The sequence below is a fragment of the Papaver somniferum genome, unplaced genomic scaffold (genome assembly GCF_003573695.1).
Source record: "Papaver somniferum cultivar HN1 unplaced genomic scaffold, ASM357369v1 unplaced-scaffold_132, whole genome shotgun sequence".
NCBI lineage: Eukaryota > Viridiplantae > Streptophyta > Magnoliopsida > Ranunculales > Papaveraceae > Papaver > Papaver somniferum.
Window position 1 is genome coordinate 22055466 of NW_020622381.1, and position 19167 is coordinate 22074632.

Consider the following 19167-nt stretch of genomic DNA (forward strand, 5'->3'; position numbering starts at 1 on the left):
TTCTTGGAAAATACAATGGAAGAATATACATTTAATTCCGGTTACGGAACCGTGTATAGTGACTGTTCGGTTTGGCAAGTTATCCAAAGAACTAAAAACAATTTGATGTTCGTTTAAACACCTAAGAATTTAATCATGATGCACATGCATAGGTTTTTTAGTGATCAATGAAGTCCTAGAAATGTTTAAGAGAGTTCTACCAATGCTAAACATATTAAAATAATAAGTCTTTGAGCATCTGCTAAAAACTGTTGTGACAGTTGGTAGGACGGTATGTGAACCGCATGGATTTTTCTGAGTCAGGGTACTAGGGTTCGTGAACTGAATTCGCTAACCCTACTAGACTGTTGAAGTCAGCTGACAACGGTTCGTGAACCGGATTCGCGAACTGCTATCCTATTATACCAAGTTGAAAATCAGTTTGCCACGGTTTGCCAACTGGGTTCGTGAACTGTACCCATGAACTTGCGTTTTTCGAACTGGTTGGCCAACCTTCCTGTATTTCTGAAACTCAGATTTCTATGGTTTGCAAACTGGTTTGCCATCCTACCCTGGGTAGAAATATCAGAAGTTCATATTTCTCTTTTATGATGTTTGAAACATTCCCAAGTGATAACATCATTTGCATGGGAAATTTTCAATTGATCCACAAATTAATTCATTGAACCAATATTGTTAAGGACCATTGAACATCTTTGCTTAAAATCATATTTCGAAATTTTTTACAAGACAAGTTTGACTCGAAACTCTTCTTTGTAAATCTACTCGAAGTCATATGGCATGGTCTCAACAGGTAGAATGGTAAGTTAATGAGTTAAATATAATGGTTCAGTCTTCACATATCTGATACAAAATTTCTTCGTCGATCTTCGGTCTTCAAGGGTGATCTATGATATTCAACTACAAATTCCAACTCAGTCAGATACTTGACTTCGTAGACTACAAATGAAGATATAGTTTTGATCATATAATGTTGATAACAAGGTTGAGATTGTAAAACTCGTGGGTTCAACTGCGCAATGCTCTAACAAAAATTTCGTACTACGAAATCTCTCTTATTCTCATAGTAATAATGTGTATTGGAGACTGTATTGTGAACTCTCTGAAAATCCACGTAATCAATTCGTTAAAAAAACAGGAAAAAATAAAAAAATATATAATCCCTCCGTTTCTAGAAAACAGGCTTGTTTGGTTTGCACAAAGATTAAGAAAACTAATCATTGTAACCAGTTTTTCATGTTTTTTTCCTAATTACGGTCCTATTCATTTGATATTAGAAAGAAAAGGGAGATAGAAGTGGTCCCCTTTTTGTGTTAAGAAAAAAAAAAAAAAGAGAGAAGTGGTCCCTTCATGGGTACATTCATAAAACTCTTAACATTTTAATTTCCATTTATGGAAAGTAACCTATGTTTTTGACATTTCTAAATAAGGAAACCAGTCTATTTTTTTGGAATGGAGTGGGTAAGAAGTAATTCAAAGTGAATACCTCTAAATCTTGTAAAATTTACATTTATTGATTGAATACATGACGATGATGGTTTTAAAGAGAAGCTTAAGGATATAATTATTGTGGTATTGTTTAAGGAACTATAAAACCAGAAAAAAAAAATCTTTAAGCTCGGGGGATGGGGAACAGATCATTAAATTTTTGGTAACTTAGAAATATAATAAATAAAATAATAGCATATCAGTAAATAAATAGCATATCAAGTGACCTAATGATTCTCATGTTCTCGCCCTCCTCACAAGGGTTCGATCGCTAGATCTTGTAATTGCTGATAGTATCTAGGGGGACTAACTAACCATTATACTAATCCACCGATATATATATATATATATATATATATATACTCTCTCTGTTCCAAATTAGATGACTTAGTTGTAGTTTGCACAATTCTTAAGGCAAGGAAAAGAGATGAGAAATTTTTGGTATTTTTTACAATTATATCCTTAAAGATAATTACTAGTAAAATTTAGAAATAATTTATCTCTCAAACTATACAACGGATGTTCGTAAACTTTATACCACTGGAAAGCATTTTAAAACACCTACCTAACGAATATAAACATGTATTTCAAATTATTATATATATTTCTTATACTAATAATCAATTAAAAGGGTAATTTCAAAAATATCTTATTGTTTGATGATATAGGTCACCTATTTTGGGACAAAATTTAAAACTAACTAGGTCATCTAATTTGGGACCGAGGGAGTATCAAACAATATAATGTTAAAGGCTTATAGTAATTGTTAAGACTAGATTACTAAAATAATTAACCTGTGATGTAACGGTATTGGTTTCGCCAACCAAAATAACCCAACATGGTATTTTTATAAATGTCTAAAAGAATAAGGAATATAGTAGTGCATTATTGGATTTTATCAAACTTTACAATCAAATTACATCACCAACATATCAGAATAGAATATCATAATAGACTGGAATCAAACAATTCAAATTACATATAGTCCATAAGTCATTTATTATTAGAACAAAGTATATTGGTTTCCATTATCCTACTCAAAATAACACAAAATTCAAGAATATTAGAAAACGAACTATATATATATGCTTGGAGACTTCTATTCCTTTTGGGGGCTCTCTAACTCAAGCTTCGATTTTCCTACCTACAACAAAGGCATGGTCCTTTCGTATCAACTGTCAAGTGATATTGTTGGCATTTTTTTGTTGTACCCTCACAGGAATATCAGGAGAAGCTTCACAATAACTGCAAAACTCTCCCAATATTTGTTTTAATTTAAATACAAGCATTAAATCTAAATGATTGAAATTATTCTTCATAGTTCTAATTCTTTCTCAAACTACAGCTTACTATTGTATCTCTTTAAATTTTGTGGAAGAAAACAAATCAGTTATGGTTGACTTACCAAAGAAGGTGGTCAAATATAGTGAAGGAATTGACAGAATCATAAAGGACTAATTTGTGTTTTTCTGTAACCAACACAAAATCAGAAACTGGTACCTCTGAATAATGGCAAAATTAAAATTACCTCTTTACATATAAACAAACCACAAAAAAGAATTTCTCATGATCCACTCACAAAACAAACCCCATATTCCGTAGTTTAATTAAAGCTTATCTCATCCTTTCCATTAAGATATTTCAAAAACCAATTAATATTCAGTGCCTAAAACAAATAACATTAATTAAAATCTAAGGTTACTTAAATCACAAATGCGAACTTATACAACTACAGATAGTCATAATTACCTCAGCCTCAACAACTGTCTTTTTAGGAATGTCATAATGAGATAGCAACCGCATCATAGATCCATCAAATTTGTGAGAACACCCTGGATATGGCGATCCAATACTATATCAGCACAAAAATCTACAGATTCCCATCGAGTCAAGATTAGCTGTATAAAACAATCACAAAGGTACATTTAAGAAACCAAAAAGTTATTGTATGACAGAGCCATTACAATCTTGATGGGTAAATGAAATTCGAGAAGAAAACGGTATTCAAATACAAACAGTAAATACCTATTGCATAGACTAACGACATATAATACAATAGAGAACCTAGAGAGTGATGTGTGATTGTAATAGCATGGGTATGATTACGTGAATGGAAAGGTAATCTCCACGGCTTATATAATTCAGGATGCGTGTGAAAATGTAAGTGGGAAGGTAATTTCCCCATATTATATCAGAAGGCATTAAATCAGCCATGAGTTGGGTGTTTATTGATTTTTGATTCATTTATGGGCATTCTGATTTCCTTTTGGAGTTAGTTTGGTATTGCACGATTCGCATGCCTAGAAGTAGAAAACTAAATCAAACTCTGGATTATGATTTTTGATCAGCCGCTTGACAATCAATATGTCATTCTGACAATACCTCATAATCCTATAATAAAACAAATCATTTGATGTTGTAATCCCAAAAGACATAAACAATGACCATAAAAAAAATTTAACTTTCTATTTAATCAAAGGAATTTAATGAGAAGAGATTACAAATCATATCACCATCGGATGTCTCTCGAAATGTTATCCGACCATCTGTGATCAAAACCCCTTTCTATTTTGTATTATAAATAAAAGGATAAAATGTGTCCATAAAAAGTTACAAATGACCTAAAAATAAGATAATGCTAATTTTAATTGATCTAAGGTTCAATAGTCAAGCAACCCAAATCGAAAAATTCACAATCCAAACTCAAAACCATACCATAGTCTACTACCTAAATGTAATGACATTTTCCTGCAGCTAGTATATAATAAAATAAAATAAAAAATCCTAATTTTGGCCTTAGTTAGTTTGTTTCACCAACAACTCTACATTCACCGAAAAGGAAATCCTGAAATTACACACATTTTCTAGGTAATAATCCCAATGTTGAGAAAGCCGGTAAAGTCCGTTCAATTTTTTCTCGAGATATTTTTCGGTGGAATTTTCGGCGGAATTTTCGGCATGACTTTATCAAAAAAGAATAAAGATAAAAATAATAAACGCTAGAGTGTCGTGTTTAAGTATGCCTGGGAAAATCAAGAAAAACTAAAAAGGTTAATCATTTCTTCTTACAGTGCATTTTTAACGGAAATAGAAAAGAAATAGTAGTCTTAAACTGGTAAAGTGATAACCACATTTGCTCACAAGTTGGCATATATTCGTGTAATGAAGTAATCCAGGACTCCAAAACGAAATCCCTCAATATTAATGTCATTATCCATCTCTTTTGGATGATTCTATACCTAACATTAAAAGAAAATCCACAAATTCGTTGGTTTCCTTTCAAACGCTACGTTTTAGAAAACTCTGAATTAGCTCATCTCATGGCACACGAATTAGTTGAACCAACTGCTCCCACTATTAACAATTTATTAAAGAACCTCGTACATGAGATAAAATGAAAGTATAACAGTGCGATATAAAAACATTCGAGGGTATTTTAGTGTTTCACGTACAAATATTCGGCCTTGACTTTTTTTCATCAAAGTTAAAGGGTGATTGCAACTTGTAAGGCCTTAACTAAACCCGTAAACCAATTTAGGACCTAACCTCTAAAACGACCAGATAGTCAAAGTTAGAGAAAGAGTTCTTTTGGTGTTCTCCTTGTGAAATGATCTTATCTGCTGACCTGGTTATATCAAAGGACAAGCCAAGGCTAATAAATATTACAGTAATAACAGTATGTGACGAACCAGCATAATGCACAGTGCGCACCCTTAATAAACAAAGAAGATTAACACTCTGGATAATACTGAAAAACAAAGAACATCAACATATACAATAAACACAAATCTCTTGCGACACAACAGCCAATTCAAATACTATTGATTACTGAGATTCATAAAATGTTCTCAGACCAAGAAGAACAGAAACGCGCTAGCGTTCCGTAACACACAAAACCTGGATAAATGAACAGTAAACCTGACTTTTCGCGAGGTCATCAAATCACCAAAGACATTCCAGATAGTGAATGTGGATGGTGGTCAACGATTTCCATATCCAATATTCTTGGGTCTGACATAGCATTACAAGTGACGGTGCATAAATATGCATATTGTATTTTTGCACTTTTTGTATACATCCATGATGGTCCATCCCCACAGAAGTAAGAAATTTCCACATCAAATAGAAAACGTGGTCGCTAAGCCTACACGCATAGGCGGCGGCTACGTATCTCCCATTCAACATAAACGAAAGCAAACAAACAAAACTGAATAGTAATATTTTTTTCCACCAATATCATTATTCTCCATAGAAAAATGAAGAGAGCGGCGTCATAAACACTAGTATACTTTCATCAACGTGGTAGGTACTAGGTACTACGTAGGGAACCATGTTGGTGCATGCACCGTTGCATGCATGGTTAACTGTTAATGGGTCCGAGTCTTACCGGGTATCACTACATCCGGTCCCTACTTATAAATGAGGGGTCCGGTTCCTAACAGTTCCGGGTCCGGTTCCTGAATTTGTGGACCCAAAACCGGACCCATTTAAAGACCCGGGTACCCGTCGGTTCCGAGTACCCGTTTGGTATTAAGAAAACTATGAAAAAAGATCTTAAAAACTCAATTTCTTTCTCTTTTTAGTTTAAATCTAAATTGTTTTTGTAAAAGTTTATTATTACTTCTTAATTAATGTACTAAATAAAGATTAAATGTAAGAAAAAAATGAAAAATGAAAAAAAAAATGAGATTTATTCAAAATCATCGACAACAGACGAAGATGGTAAGAAACTAATTGGAATCCTAACAACAAGCTGGGCTCCGACACCTTTTTGAATAACTATCCCTAATCTATGAAAAAGAAATTACATCTCCTTACATTAACATCAAATCTAGACAAATGATTGTGCAGTCTCTTCAAAAACTCAATTGTGTCATCACTGAGTTCACCAAACGTGGAAAAGGACAGAGTACCAAACCCATACCCTTGAGCTGCACATTTGTCAAGATATTTCTTGTTTTTGCGTGGAATGGCATTGCTTAGGGTTAAACCAGGCAGGAACAAATGGACACCACCACCAGTAAATGGAGAGACTTCAGTGACATCCAAACACATGTCATGACCATTGTCCCAATTATAAACAAAAAATGCCAGTAGGACGCAAAGCAACACCATCATCAGTCATGAGGCCCAAGGAAACCTCTTTCCTGTCTGGGACCCCTGCACGGAAACACATATCACAAATGGTGTCGCGAACAAGGTCATGCCGGAATTTGAGCCCTACCTCGTGGGCACAATGTAAGGCATGGTCACCAAAGCAATTTATATCACAGTTACAAAATGAGCAATGACTGCCTGCAGAGAAAAGTGGAATGCCAAGACGATAACAAAGGACAACACTAAATTGTCGCGCACCTACCCTCTGGTTAAGACCTTCGATAGGAAGAGCCTTAAGAAAGTCTTGAGCATGTCTAGACTTATTGCACTGCCATAAAGCACAATCACGCAAAGACATTGAAAATTTTACCGACATGCTTTTCATGACAACCTCAAAATATTTAACTGCCAAATTCTTCATGGGATGGGGGGCAGTCAAGTCGGGGTTGGAATCGGGACAAACATTAGAGAACAATTCAATGGCTTTTTGTAAACCGGGGTCTGGGCCCAGCAAAGGAGAGTTACGCAAGATAATGGACTGGAGAGGCTGAGTTTGGGAAACAGATGCCAAAAAGCAATGATGCATTGCATCCTCCATAAAATACAGACCCAGTCCACTGTATCTAAGAAGAAGAGAGGCAAGTCGAAGCTGCAAAGGTCCCATACCAGGTCATCATTTGCCACAATATGACGCAAGTGCAAGGCAAGGTGGGAATCAAAAATAGATTGCGCCTCTGAAAGATGCTCCAAAAAAGTGGCTCTCATGGAGAAATAAAGCTTAGATACCCCTGCACAAAAATGAAGCTCACGTTGAGGATCATCAAGCTTCTTCACCGCATCTATTAAACTCATAGTCTTGCGAACTCTTGACTGAATCAGATTGCTACAAAACCCTTGATCGGGACTCACAGGTCCCCCAAGCAATTTAACACCTTTCATCGGTCTACTAACCTGGGAAGGAAGGGCATCTATGCAACGAGAGTCCATTGAAGGCCAGAAAATCTCGGTTTTAGAGATGTTGAGATGAAGACCAAGCTTACCCCCTCGGACTGTATGATGTTAAAAGCCTTGGAAACCATCAGCGTATCACCAATGATTGTCCCGTCGTCTAAATATCAAGCCTGAAGATCCAAATGCTTATAATTTTGCTAAAAAGATCCAAAACTAACATAATGCTTATAATTTTGCTAAAAAGATGAATAAAAGGATGAATAACCTGATACCCGATACCCGCGGATACCCGACGGGTATTATCCGTTTAGACCCGTTAAAATCCGGGTCCAATCGGGTAATTACCCGTCGGGTCCTAAGTTGTTAATGGGTCCAACATTAGGACCCGAAACCGGACCTGAATCTAGCGGGTCCGGTTCCGGGTAATGGATATCCATTGACAACCCTACATTTAGGGATGGTTTGAGAGACGGGATGGAGCGAATCTCAAGTTTAACTGTTAGGTCTCGTGAAATATATGAGACCTTCACCTAATAGTCAGTTCTGCCGTGTCCATGGAGAACTTGACTTGGTGGTGTATGATGCATTTCTCTTCAAAAACGTACTAAAAAGGATTGAAAAGAAAGGAAACCGAAGTTCAAATCCCCATTTAACCCAAAGTTTCCCTTCTCGGCAGATTCATGAAAAAGAACAAATCTAGTAGAAGGCACCGACTGGGCGATCCATACGACATTACAGCTATCTGTTCTTTTTTTCTACAAATGTCAAGTCTTGTTTTTTAAATGAAATTCTACGAATGTTCTTGTCACGGTCACGTTTCATCGGTTCGTTGTAAGAAGTAAGCCAAAAGATTTTTGACCTGGTTAACACTAATACGGTCCCTTGTTCAATTTAATCTTTTTTTTCTTTTCTGTATACATAAATAAATTTCTCGTTTCGTTTGGATAATTACACTTTAATTTTATATAATATACTAGTTGCTTAGATGGTTCTTACGACTTACAATATTCTTTCTTGCTTTCTCTATCTTTCTTTCCAAGCCCGTTTACTTGTTGCATATATATAACCTATCTGTTGCCAACAAAGTTCTTCAAAAACTTCTCTTTCGAAAAAAAAAACATCATCCAAGCTCTTAGTTAACTTCGAAACCCAAGCTACGTTATTTTGCTTATAAGAGAGATCTAATTAATTGTTACATCAAGCTATATAATCCAGTGAGGTACGTACGTGGTGATCATATACACATACATTCAGAAGAGAGATTAAACGTAAATAAAGAGTCATGTGTTCAACTACAAGAATTGTAGGTTCTTTTGGTTTATCCAGTGATCGTCTACTTCTTGCTCGTCATCAATCACGCGTTTCTTTCATCGTTAACTCGAATCGGAGCTATTTGAAGACTTCCACATCAAAATATGGCGGTAATTTGTTATTAAATTCCGGGTTGTTACCGCTGAAAATCCGTGCAGAACATCAACATACAACAAACGATAAAAATAAGATGTAAGGATTCTTTCTTCGCCAGATATTTGTCTTATTTTTCTACTTAGTTAATTATACAAAAAACACTTCTCTTGTTTATCCAAAATGCTAAAACTCTTACTAGTTTACTAATACAACGTACCTTCGATTCTTGAAGGGATGTGAAGGCCAACGGAGGCACCGGAACTCCAGGACCTTCCCATGATGGCTGGTAATTATCTATACAGTACAACAATAATTTTATTAATTCCCCGATAATCTTCAAAACTAATCTCCCTACACCCTATGAATACGTTTATTAAAATTTGAAGCAACTGTGCAGGAAAAGCTGGATTTTGGGAACGTTGCTAACAATATTACTACCATTCTGGAAGTACCCATGGGGTCCATTATTAAAAATTAAGAGTACGAGAACTAAAATTTGATTGCTTAGTTTGTCTTTATGAATATAAACCTTTAACAAACATAATAATGGATAACTTTTTTTTTTGATGTTATAGGGAATGTGGAAACATTTGTGGGCGTGATCGATGCAGGAACAGAGGTGTTGGAGAAAGTTGCTGACGGAATTGTAAAAGTTGCGGACGAAGTTGCCGAACATTTGCCAGAAGGTTCGCCACTTAGAGAAACAGTATGTAATGTTTACCATGTGGCACAAAATGTAGCCGATAGTGCACATAAAGCCGATGAGATCATTCACAAGGTAATTTTATCTTTAATTATATCTATCTTAAATAATCCAAAATCTTTGTATGACTCGATATTTATACTATTTTGCTTAAACAAAGTAATTAAGATTTTTAATGCATATCTAATCAATATTATATTGCATGCAGATTGAGAAACTAGAAGAAGAGGCTGAGGAAAGGTTGGAGAAAATCAGGGAAGAAGGAGAAGAAAAGAGCGTAGAGGCCAAGAAAGAGGGGGAGGATGAAGAAGAAGTCAAAGACGTTGAAAAGGTCAAAAATGAGAATCAAGAAAATATTGTGGAGGAGGAAAGCAAGATAGTCAGAGAACCAGGAGCAGTTGTGAATCAGGGAATTACTATGACAACTGCTACCACCACAGAAGTCATAGAACAAAAAGAACAACAACAATCAGACAAGTAGAAGTTTGTAGTTTTATATAGGTTATCATAAAAGTGTTCGAGTGGTCAATGCACAACTTGGACTATTTGTAAAATAATTTCTAATTATATTCCTTTAAATTAGATTTATACATAGTTGTAATGAATTATTACATTCTTTCAGAATATGCTTATATCTTGCACATGTGAGTGTTGAATACATAAATTGTGCATCTCCTTAGTATTATGGTCTTGTCCGGTTGTATAGACTTGGCTATCACTGCTGAGTTCGATTTCCAATTTTCCATGGAATCACCTTAAATCCCATGCAAAGACTCGTGTGGTCATGAAAAATCAATGCTCATCCTGCATCTTTGAAAGAGGCAGCACAAATAATATCTAACTAGTTTGGTGCCTGACCTTTCCTATTAGGCAAGGCAGTACTTAGATTCAAGGAATATACTATGAACTGAAAGAAGTAGTTACAGGTTTTGTAGTGAGGTTTTTAATCAACACAGACGAAGACGAATCATGATGTCTTGTAGGTATAATGTTTTTGAAACACTTGACAAAATCTGAAGATTGAATATTCCGAAGATCTTCCTCCGAGTGACTATTACTAGCTTGGTTTTATCAGATCCTTGTACAGGTTAACAGGGAAAGCACCACGTCTTTTTTTTTCTTTTTCTTTCTAGAGACCCTTTAAGATCATAAATGCTTCTTCAGGTTTCTCATAGGCCTTTTCGGCCAATGGAGGATGCTGCAAAAGCACCCTGTTAAAAACTTCCCTGAAGAACTAATTAAAGAGCTTTCTATTTATCCCTGGTTCCAATCTCATCCATCATTAGTTAGAAGTACCGAGTTTGGTTGTCCTGCATAAGGTCTACAAAAGACATTTGAACTCTGAGCAGCAATATTTGTCTAGCACGACTGTGTAAACATCTCACCTTACTACAGATAGTAACGCATAATAACTGATCCAAGTACAAGTGTACAACTTCAGCTTTTAGAGCAAACAAACATGTTGAATTAGGACAGATCATGAGAAAAAATTTCAACAGGACAAGAAAACGAGTAACAACGACGTTTGCAGACCAGTCTGCTTACGAAAACACATCCATCTCCCCGTTTATATAGCTTTTTTCCAGACCATGTCTGTTTACGAAACAAATCCATCTACCTGTATATAGATGGCTTATGTATTGACGTAACTAGCTTGGTAGTACTATACATACGCACATATACACCCATTCCCATTTGTACATTCTCATTTTCTACCGAAAACTACACTAAAATTTTCAAACAATGGACTTGTGAACATCCCTCAGATGGTTGTAGCAATCATCGCTACTCTTAAAGGACTCCAAACATTCCCAGCAAATATGACCCCCACACCTGCACCCAACGTGGTTACATCCTTCTACTTTCTCTATTGTGTATCCACACTTAGGGCAAGTCTTCACATTCTCCTTCCCTTTCCTCCATTGTAGTAACGAAGAATCTGGATCTTCCTTGAATACTTTGTATGCCTCGCACGTTAAGCAAGCATGGTACTCTAGGTGGCACTTTCTGCATGTTTCGACATAGCATGCACCACAGAGAAACGGCGCTGAATTTGTTTCTTCAGCATTTGCTACACGATAAACAGATGGACAGTCGGGAGATGGACAAAACTTGTAAATGCCACCACTTGATGCCACAAATGCTCCAACAGAAGCCCTAAAAAGCTCGTCCAACTTACCGGATGAAACCAGAGACCTGAGATCTGTTAGGAGTATTGGATTCTTACAGTCTTTGTGGGCACAACATATTGGAATTGAATCCTGGTTCTTAATTGCGGACTCAATCTGCTCCACCAAGCACGACCTACAGAACCTATGAGAACATGCTTCAAGCTGGTAAGATTCCTCCAGCTCACACAAGCAAATGGGGCAAGCAGACTCTTCACCTTCAGACCCAGAAAGCAAATTTCCAGCAAGAGGACGTGCAATATCATAAATCATCTCCTCTACGGTTTTCTTCATATCCTCGCTCCCTTGGACGGAGACAACATGCCGGCGTATGTTCAATGTAATTTCAGCACCAGGAACCTTCTCCTTGAGCCCATGAAGATCGGGCCCAAACTTCAAAACAACTTCTCTCATTAGATCATAAGGGAGATGTGAACCTCGGAGACGGATCTCAGGTTGCCGTTGTTCGTGAAGACTTGCTAGGGACCCCACCAACATACGCTCAGCCTTACTAACCTTATCTTCAGGACCAAAAACCCTAACATTCATTCGCTGTTTATCATGCAAAATATATGTCCCTGTCTCTCGCTGTATTGATCTCATTAGACCTACTCCATCTAAAGAACAAAGGAGCTGCAATGTTCGTGGAGTAAGGCTAGCATGATTTATAATCTTCCCTTTCATAAGCTCTTCCAGTGGCCTTCTACATTCCACAAGAGTTCTTGTGGCATTTGCAGATATCTTCACTCGATAATAGCCATTCTCATTTCTTTCAGTATCGTAGTAAACATCTGCGCGAAAAGGCAATTCGGATTTGAATAAGAATCCAGTTTATCTGATTAGTAAAAGATAATTTAATTTGACACAGTGCGGATAAGTTTTCTTCAATTCTATGTGAGTGCACGAGAATCAATTATAAGATAGGACTTAAGTAAACCACCCACCAGGTACTAAAATCCAAAATGGCAGTTATTAGCTAATCTGACCCCATTTTAAAGGCCAGTCCAAAGGTATCTAAGTTCATTAATCGGTTGAGAAAAATGGGAGGCGGGTACACAGATAGAATTATAAATTTGGACAGATAAACTTAACAAGAGCAGACAGCAAAACAGTGAAAGTCAAGTCTACATCTGAGGAGTACTATTCTCTATTATACCGTTACCGAAGATTAAAAATGTACCAGAATAATACTCCTCTGAAAGTCAAGTCTAGATGAGTATACTAGTGCATTTGGGAAATGCACCAAAGAGTATAAAAAAAAACAGGGCGCAAGCACAGCATATTAACAGAGAGCGACGTGAATGCATGCCAAATTATATGATGGTGTTCCAAAGAGGTCAGAGGCGCAAAATAGTATTAACAGTCAATATGCACCAGGAATTTGTATAAATCCTAAAAAAATTGTTTCTGGATATTCAGCCCTGGGGTGTATAAATCGTCCTAACCAACATATCATGAAAAATAATAAAGTTACATATTTTTAAGATAAGGATACAAGAGAAATACCGTCACGTCCACTGAAGCTTTCAAATAAGGAATCTAGATGTTTCCCGATGAAAGAATAGACAGCAGCGGGACAGGATACTGAACTGTCAAACTTCTGATGGCACTGGATCTTCTGCCATGAGAAACAACCTGGAAGTACTTTGCCTCTGATGTTATCCAAAGCCTTCGCTGCCTCCAGATATAATCCTCCATAAAATGTGATCAAGGCTCTCACTGAATAATCTTTTGGTTCAGGGGGGAACACCTGAACACGACAACAACTGGTAAGAGGGATCCTGCTAGGCATGAAAGGAGCAATTTCTCTAAGAAGTGCTTCTTCACAAGCAGCCCATGATAGGTCTGGTACAGCATCTCCTCTCACCAAGTGAACATCCAGAATTGTTTTACTTGTTACATTTCTTAAAATTTCAAAGATTTCTGACTCTGAGACCTCTTTGTCGAGTTTAGATATTGCGACAGAATCCTGGTATTTCTTGCTGATCTCGCATACAACATGGTTTCTACCGATTACGAGGTTCGCGCAATCATCAATAATAGACTGGGCATCTTCGAGTGCACATCTGATGAAAGCAACACCTTTACTGTACTTGCGCGGCCATGAAATCCTGGCCTTAATACCAGAGTCTGGTATTGTTCTGTGATCAGACCCCATCTTTGTATGTGAAGGTAATACTTTCAAAAGAGAACCACCAAATTCAGCTCCATTCAGCTCTGCAACAGCTTTTTCAGCACTTTCTGGAGCAAGAAACGTTATCCGGCCCCACCTGTCAGAATCCTCACGATCCTGCCAATTGTTACCCCCATACTTGTGGAAACCAGAAATACCACATAGACGTTCCTCAAACATCATTAATAGTTCCTTATCATCAACAACAGAAGCATTTGCGTAGATAACTTCGACAGCTAAATATCTGTTTCCCAACTCCAGGTGCTTGATTTCAGCACCAGCTCCAAATAAAGCTACAGAAGGAGGAGCACTGGGGCCCCCACGGCACAAAAGTTTGTCAATGCATTCATTACTTAACCATCTCTTTTCGAGATCCAAAGCTTCTTTCACAGCACCACAAACCATTTCAATATGTTCTGATGAAGCAAATATTCGAACCTCTCCTCCTTCAACAGTTACTTCAATATTAATCCGGTCATCCTTGAGAGTTGTTCGAAGGCGTGACTCAAGGCAAAGTAAAGAACTGCTTGCCTTTCCACAGAACCTTCTCAAAACAGTATTGCCAGATCCAGTAATTAAAGCCATCTGAAGCTTCCCTCTCTCCATCTGTGAGATATCAAATGGAAGAGGAGGAAAGACAGTAGAAAGGCTTTCATAGTCAAAAGCTGTAACACACACCAAATACTGATGCGACATGGATATAAGTTCCCCAAAGACTACCCAGTTAGGTTTCTGACCATATACCAGCAATGAACATGAAGGGTGAAGCTGAACATGCTTTCCAGATAAAGCCACTTGATAACCAAGTCGGTCATGCCCAGAATACATGGCCACATTTTCTGCAAGAGATGAAAGTATAACCTTCTTCAAATTTTGATCATGCTCAGATTCTTCACCTGGTTTCCAGTACCAGTAACCTGGAACAATAATGTCAAAATCATTTTTAAGACAACATTCCAATTCCTGTACTATGTCTTTGCATCTTCTCATGGATTTTGCATTAATGCTGTTTGTCCAGCACCAATGGTTTTTCTTCTCTGGAGGCACGGTCTCCCACTCCTGATATACAGAGAGCAAAGTGAAGAGGTCTCCGTTGTGATGGCAGAATTTCACTTTAAAGCAATCTGATTTTAACTTATCTTCTTCATTCCCGACCCTGCAGAATATAGAACTAGCATTAGCCATAACAGCGGCAAGAACGACGCCTTCTCTACGCAAACGGAAGTGACAGCAATCGAAGATTAATTTTCCTAGCTGGGGCTCAATTCCCAATTTTATTATGTTTCTACCAGTGTCAGTTAATCTAAAAACACCATTATCCACCAAAATAGCACCCAACTGGATTAGATTCTTGATGGCTCTGTCAATTGCCTTAGGACTAGGAGCATCAACAAAATCAAACTCCTGTACATCTGTAATGCCTACGGAGAGAATCCTTAAAACTGCAACTCCTAAGTGAACCCTTTGAATCTCTGGTTCCTGATGTGAGGGCATCGACTGAAAATCAAACTCGGAATATAGCCTGTAACACTTGCCTGGTGATGTTCGACCAGCACGACCAGCTCGTTGATTTGCAGCACTCCGGCTGACCCTACAAACTTTAAGGACATTCATACCACTGCTGGCTTCAAACCTACTTTCCTTAACCATACCAGAGTCGACCACATATTTAACACTCGGGATAGTCAAAGAAGTCTCGGCTATGTTTGTCGCAAAGATAATCTTTCGTTTAGAGTAATTCTGAAACACGCGACTTTGTTCTTCCGAAGATAGCTTTCCGTGCAAAGGCAATGAAATTGCATCTGGTATACCAAAATTTTCACAAGCCAATTCTACTTCATTCCCGGAAGTTAGAAAAGCAAGAATAGCACCCTCTTCCTCTGTTTTGTGTATCCTGGTTGCAATTTTAACAACTTCAGACACATATAGAGGACAGTTACCAGAATAGGGTCTTAAAGTTGAGAAAGCCTCTGAAAATTCACCGGGAACATATTCGATGTCAACAGGGTAGTTTCTCCCAACCAAATGAACTGTATCACACCCAAAGAAATAGGCAGAAAGCTTGTCTGCGTCAGCTGTTGCAGACATTATAATAAGTTTCAGTTCAGTCCTCTTGAGTAACAACCCTTTAATTAAGGCCAACAGCAGATCTGTGTTCAAGCTTCTTTCATGAGCCTCGTCAACAATGATGCATGAAACCGAAGCCAATTTCTCATCATTCATATAGTGTTGCAGTAGGCAGTGATCTGTCATAAATATAACCTGTAGAGGATAAACTATTGTAATGGAAGCAAATGATACAAGAGTAAGACTTTATATTTAAGTTTCAGATCAAGATGTTCACATTACCTTGGAGTTGAATTTCTGTGCAGACGAGTAAAACTGGCAACAGCTGATAGAATTATTATCATAACACCCCTCACTTTCTTCCTCAACCCTTTGTGCCAACGAAACAGCAGCGATTTTGCGAGGTTGGGTGCATATTATGGACCCATCACCCACTAGTCCAGAATCAGCAAGATACTGCACCAACTGTGTACTCTTTCCAGAACCAGTCTCCCCAATCAAGACGATTACCTATGTTAACTAGAGTGAGTAAATATTGATTATGACAGCAAAGCAGCCCAGCCTCTTTCAGACATCTCGCAATTTCACACTTGGTTTAGAGTTTAGATAGAACCAGAGTGAAAGTTGACTCAAACCTAGCACATGATTGGACAAAACCTAGTTTATGATGGTACACCGACTTTGTTGCACTACACAATTCCTATGTTTTGAAAAGGTTGCATTAAATCCATTATAGATCTTGGGAGCGTCACAGTTTCTAGGACATATTTTACAGCAGTAGCTAATAACTTAAACATAGTAAAACTGTAACAAGTTATAATTAGAGAGTACTACCAGAATCTCTCCAAAATTTGGACAAAAAACTGAAAATGTAGCTAAGACAATATAACGGTACAAACAAGATAACACTATGATTAAGGAAAAGATATGTTTTTGTCAATCTATTTCTGATTGTGATACACTAACTCAATCATACTACTAAAAAATATATCAACTCCATAAACCCGCTACACAACTCAATTCAAATACATAACAAAAGTAAAATACAAGCATTACCTGTTGCAGATGTATCTTCTCCAGAATCTTCCTGCGCGAGGTATAAATTGGCAAACTCTCTTCGAGCCGTCTACACTCTCGCATCAACACATAATGAATTTGACTCCAATTAAAATCATCTTTATTCAACTTTAAAACATCAATTTCACTAGAATATCCATTTCCCTCTACATGCAAATCTTGTAAATGACCAAGTATACAATTCATTGCTTCCCTAAATCCATCCAATCTCTTTTTAATCAACTCCCTTTTCGCAACCAACATATCTTTCTTGGCTATATGTTCATTAAATTCCTGCAACCTAACAAGTCTTCTCAAAACATCTTGTATCTTCGCAATGTCTTCAGTAATCACTTTAATCTCCTTACCCAATTTCCTCATAATTTCACTTTCCAATAATTTTTCCTTGACATATTTAACAAACAAACCCTTCATTTTATCCATCATCTCATCTTTTTCAGAACACACAAAGAGGTTAGGTATCAGAATTGGGAAAATCGAGTTAAGTACATGAACACCTTCTAATCTTTTACTCCAGAACCTAATAATTGTATCTAAGGCATCATTCCATTGTCTAAAATACAATTTAATCGGAATTTTACCTTCTGGAAAAGTATCATACCCACTATCGTAACTACTCACACCTACTCTACACTCTTTCATAATCACATCAAATTCTTTGGTTTTTAATCTCTTAGTATCCGAGTGTAACTCAACAGTATAATTAGGTTTACCAGAATCAAATCTATTCGAGTAATTACCTCTGTCCTGATGAGTTATCCGTTTCACTGATCGAAAACCTCCATGAAAATCTCTTCCGGAACGACACCCTCCGGAAACAACCACTCGGCTCATCTTTTTCTGCTGAATTTTTTTTCTTCTTCCAATTTGTAAAACCCTAGTAGCTGAAATATAGATCTGGGTGGCACGAGCAAAACCCTAGTCCCTACCTTAAGTGATTTTAAATTTTAGAGAGAGAGAAGAGAAAAGAAGAAAACACGAAAAAAGTGGAAACTAAAACGACCTAGAACTTAAAAAAAAAAAATTCTCTCTCTAGAAAATTGTGTCCAGAAAAAGAAAACTGTATTTCGCGCCCAACTGTGTTGCATAAAACAGCTGTTTTGCAGTTGGGTTGATCTTCGTCTACTTCAGACCGTTGGATCATCCTCGATTTACTGATTTCAGGAAATAAACGGTGTGGTTTGTCATGGAGAGAATATCAAGTTTTACCTTAAAACTATCAAACTTTTATATTTCGATAAAATTATCGGATAGAATTAATCACAGCCGTTAATTGTAGGCTACGTGTGGGATTTTCGAATTTTAACGGTTTTGATTCTGAGAATCAGTTTCGTATATTTTGTAGGGCTTGTTTTTCGAGCATTGTAGCTGAAAGTTGAAACATCATTATCCCAACCGTGAGTCTGCATCCATAACAAACAATTTTAATTTGACAATGAGTTAATGGGTGGGTTAAATTATTAAAGGGATGATTAGGATTGACATGATATTCGCACACCAGGGTGAGGATATAAGACTATCCAGCTCCGACAACGCAGAAGATCTTTTCGGTGCTCTACCAGAAAGAGTTAAGGAAGATTCCGTGCATAGAACAGTAATTTCATTTCCGGTCCGCGAGTTATAATTCCAAAGGTGTCACTATCCATCCACAAAAAATCCATCAAAACAAAAATAACACAAAAACCCCAACAAAACAAAAGTAACTCGCGGTTGATGAAACCAAAATTTGGTTTTATCATAAAATTTGGTGAAACTCCAAAGAATTTGATGAAACCAAATTTTGTTTATCATAAAATTTGATAAAACCAATTTTGAAATTTGGGGTTTTTATATCAATTTTTAAAAATTTGGGGTTTTTGTATCAATTTTGTTTAAGATGGAGTTTTAATGGAACTCAACATTTGAGTGGTATTTTTGTACCACAAATTTGTTCACATTGGGTTTTTATGACTAGTTTTGTTTCCTTAAAAAGAAAAAGGTGTTTGGTAGGCATGTGATGCGTCAGGCAGTACAGGATTCCGACTGTATTCCAACAG

At 36.9% G+C, this 19167-nt stretch overlaps 2 protein-coding genes across 2 annotated transcripts; one reads left to right on the top strand and one right to left on the bottom strand.

The window, feature by feature from the left end:
* Window positions 1–8225: 8225 nt before the first annotated feature.
* LOC113333310 lies at window positions 8226–10285 on the top strand. The gene is made up of 5 exons (XM_026579822.1): window positions 8226–9039; window positions 9176–9229; window positions 9341–9423; window positions 9519–9721; window positions 9855–10285. The coding sequence occupies exons 1-5, from the start codon at window positions 8819–8821 to the stop codon at window positions 10125–10127; spliced, it is 834 nt and encodes a 277-aa protein (XP_026435607.1). The 5' UTR covers window positions 8226–8818; the 3' UTR covers window positions 10128–10285.
* A 789-nt stretch (window positions 10286–11074) lies between these two features.
* Window positions 11075–18107, bottom strand: LOC113333142 (ATP-dependent RNA helicase DEAH11, chloroplastic-like). Its single transcript, XM_026579645.1, has 4 exons — window positions 17111–18107; window positions 16337–16564; window positions 13321–16249; window positions 11075–12605 (listed from the first exon to the last, which is right to left on the bottom strand). The coding sequence occupies exons 1-4, from the start codon at window positions 17963–17965 to the stop codon at window positions 11383–11385; spliced, it is 5235 nt and encodes a 1744-aa protein (XP_026435430.1). The 5' UTR covers window positions 17966–18107; the 3' UTR covers window positions 11075–11382.
* Between the last annotated feature and the right edge of the window lie 1060 nt (window positions 18108–19167).

Coding starts and splice junctions, on each gene's coding strand:
- LOC113333310 (XM_026579822.1), top strand. CDS start 8,819: ATGTGTTCAACTACAAGAATTGTAGGTTCTTTTGGTTTATCCAGTGAT. Junction 9,040..9,175: donor ACAAACGATAAAAATAAGAT/GTAAGGATTCTT, acceptor CGATTCTTGAAG/GGATGTGAAGGCCAACGGAG. Junction 9,230..9,340: donor GGACCTTCCCATGATGGCTG/GTAATTATCTAT, acceptor GCAACTGTGCAG/GAAAAGCTGGATTTTGGGAA.
- LOC113333142 (XM_026579645.1), bottom strand. CDS start 17,965: ATGAGCCGAGTGGTTGTTTCCGGAGGGTGTCGTTCCGGAAGAGATTTT. Junction 16,250..16,336: donor CACAGAAATTCAACTCCAAG/GTAATGTGAACA, acceptor TATCCTCTACAG/GTTATATTTATGACAGATCA. Junction 12,606..13,320: donor AAGCTTCAGTGGACGTGACG/GTATTTCTCTTG, acceptor CTTTTCGCGCAG/ATGTTTACTACGATACTGAA.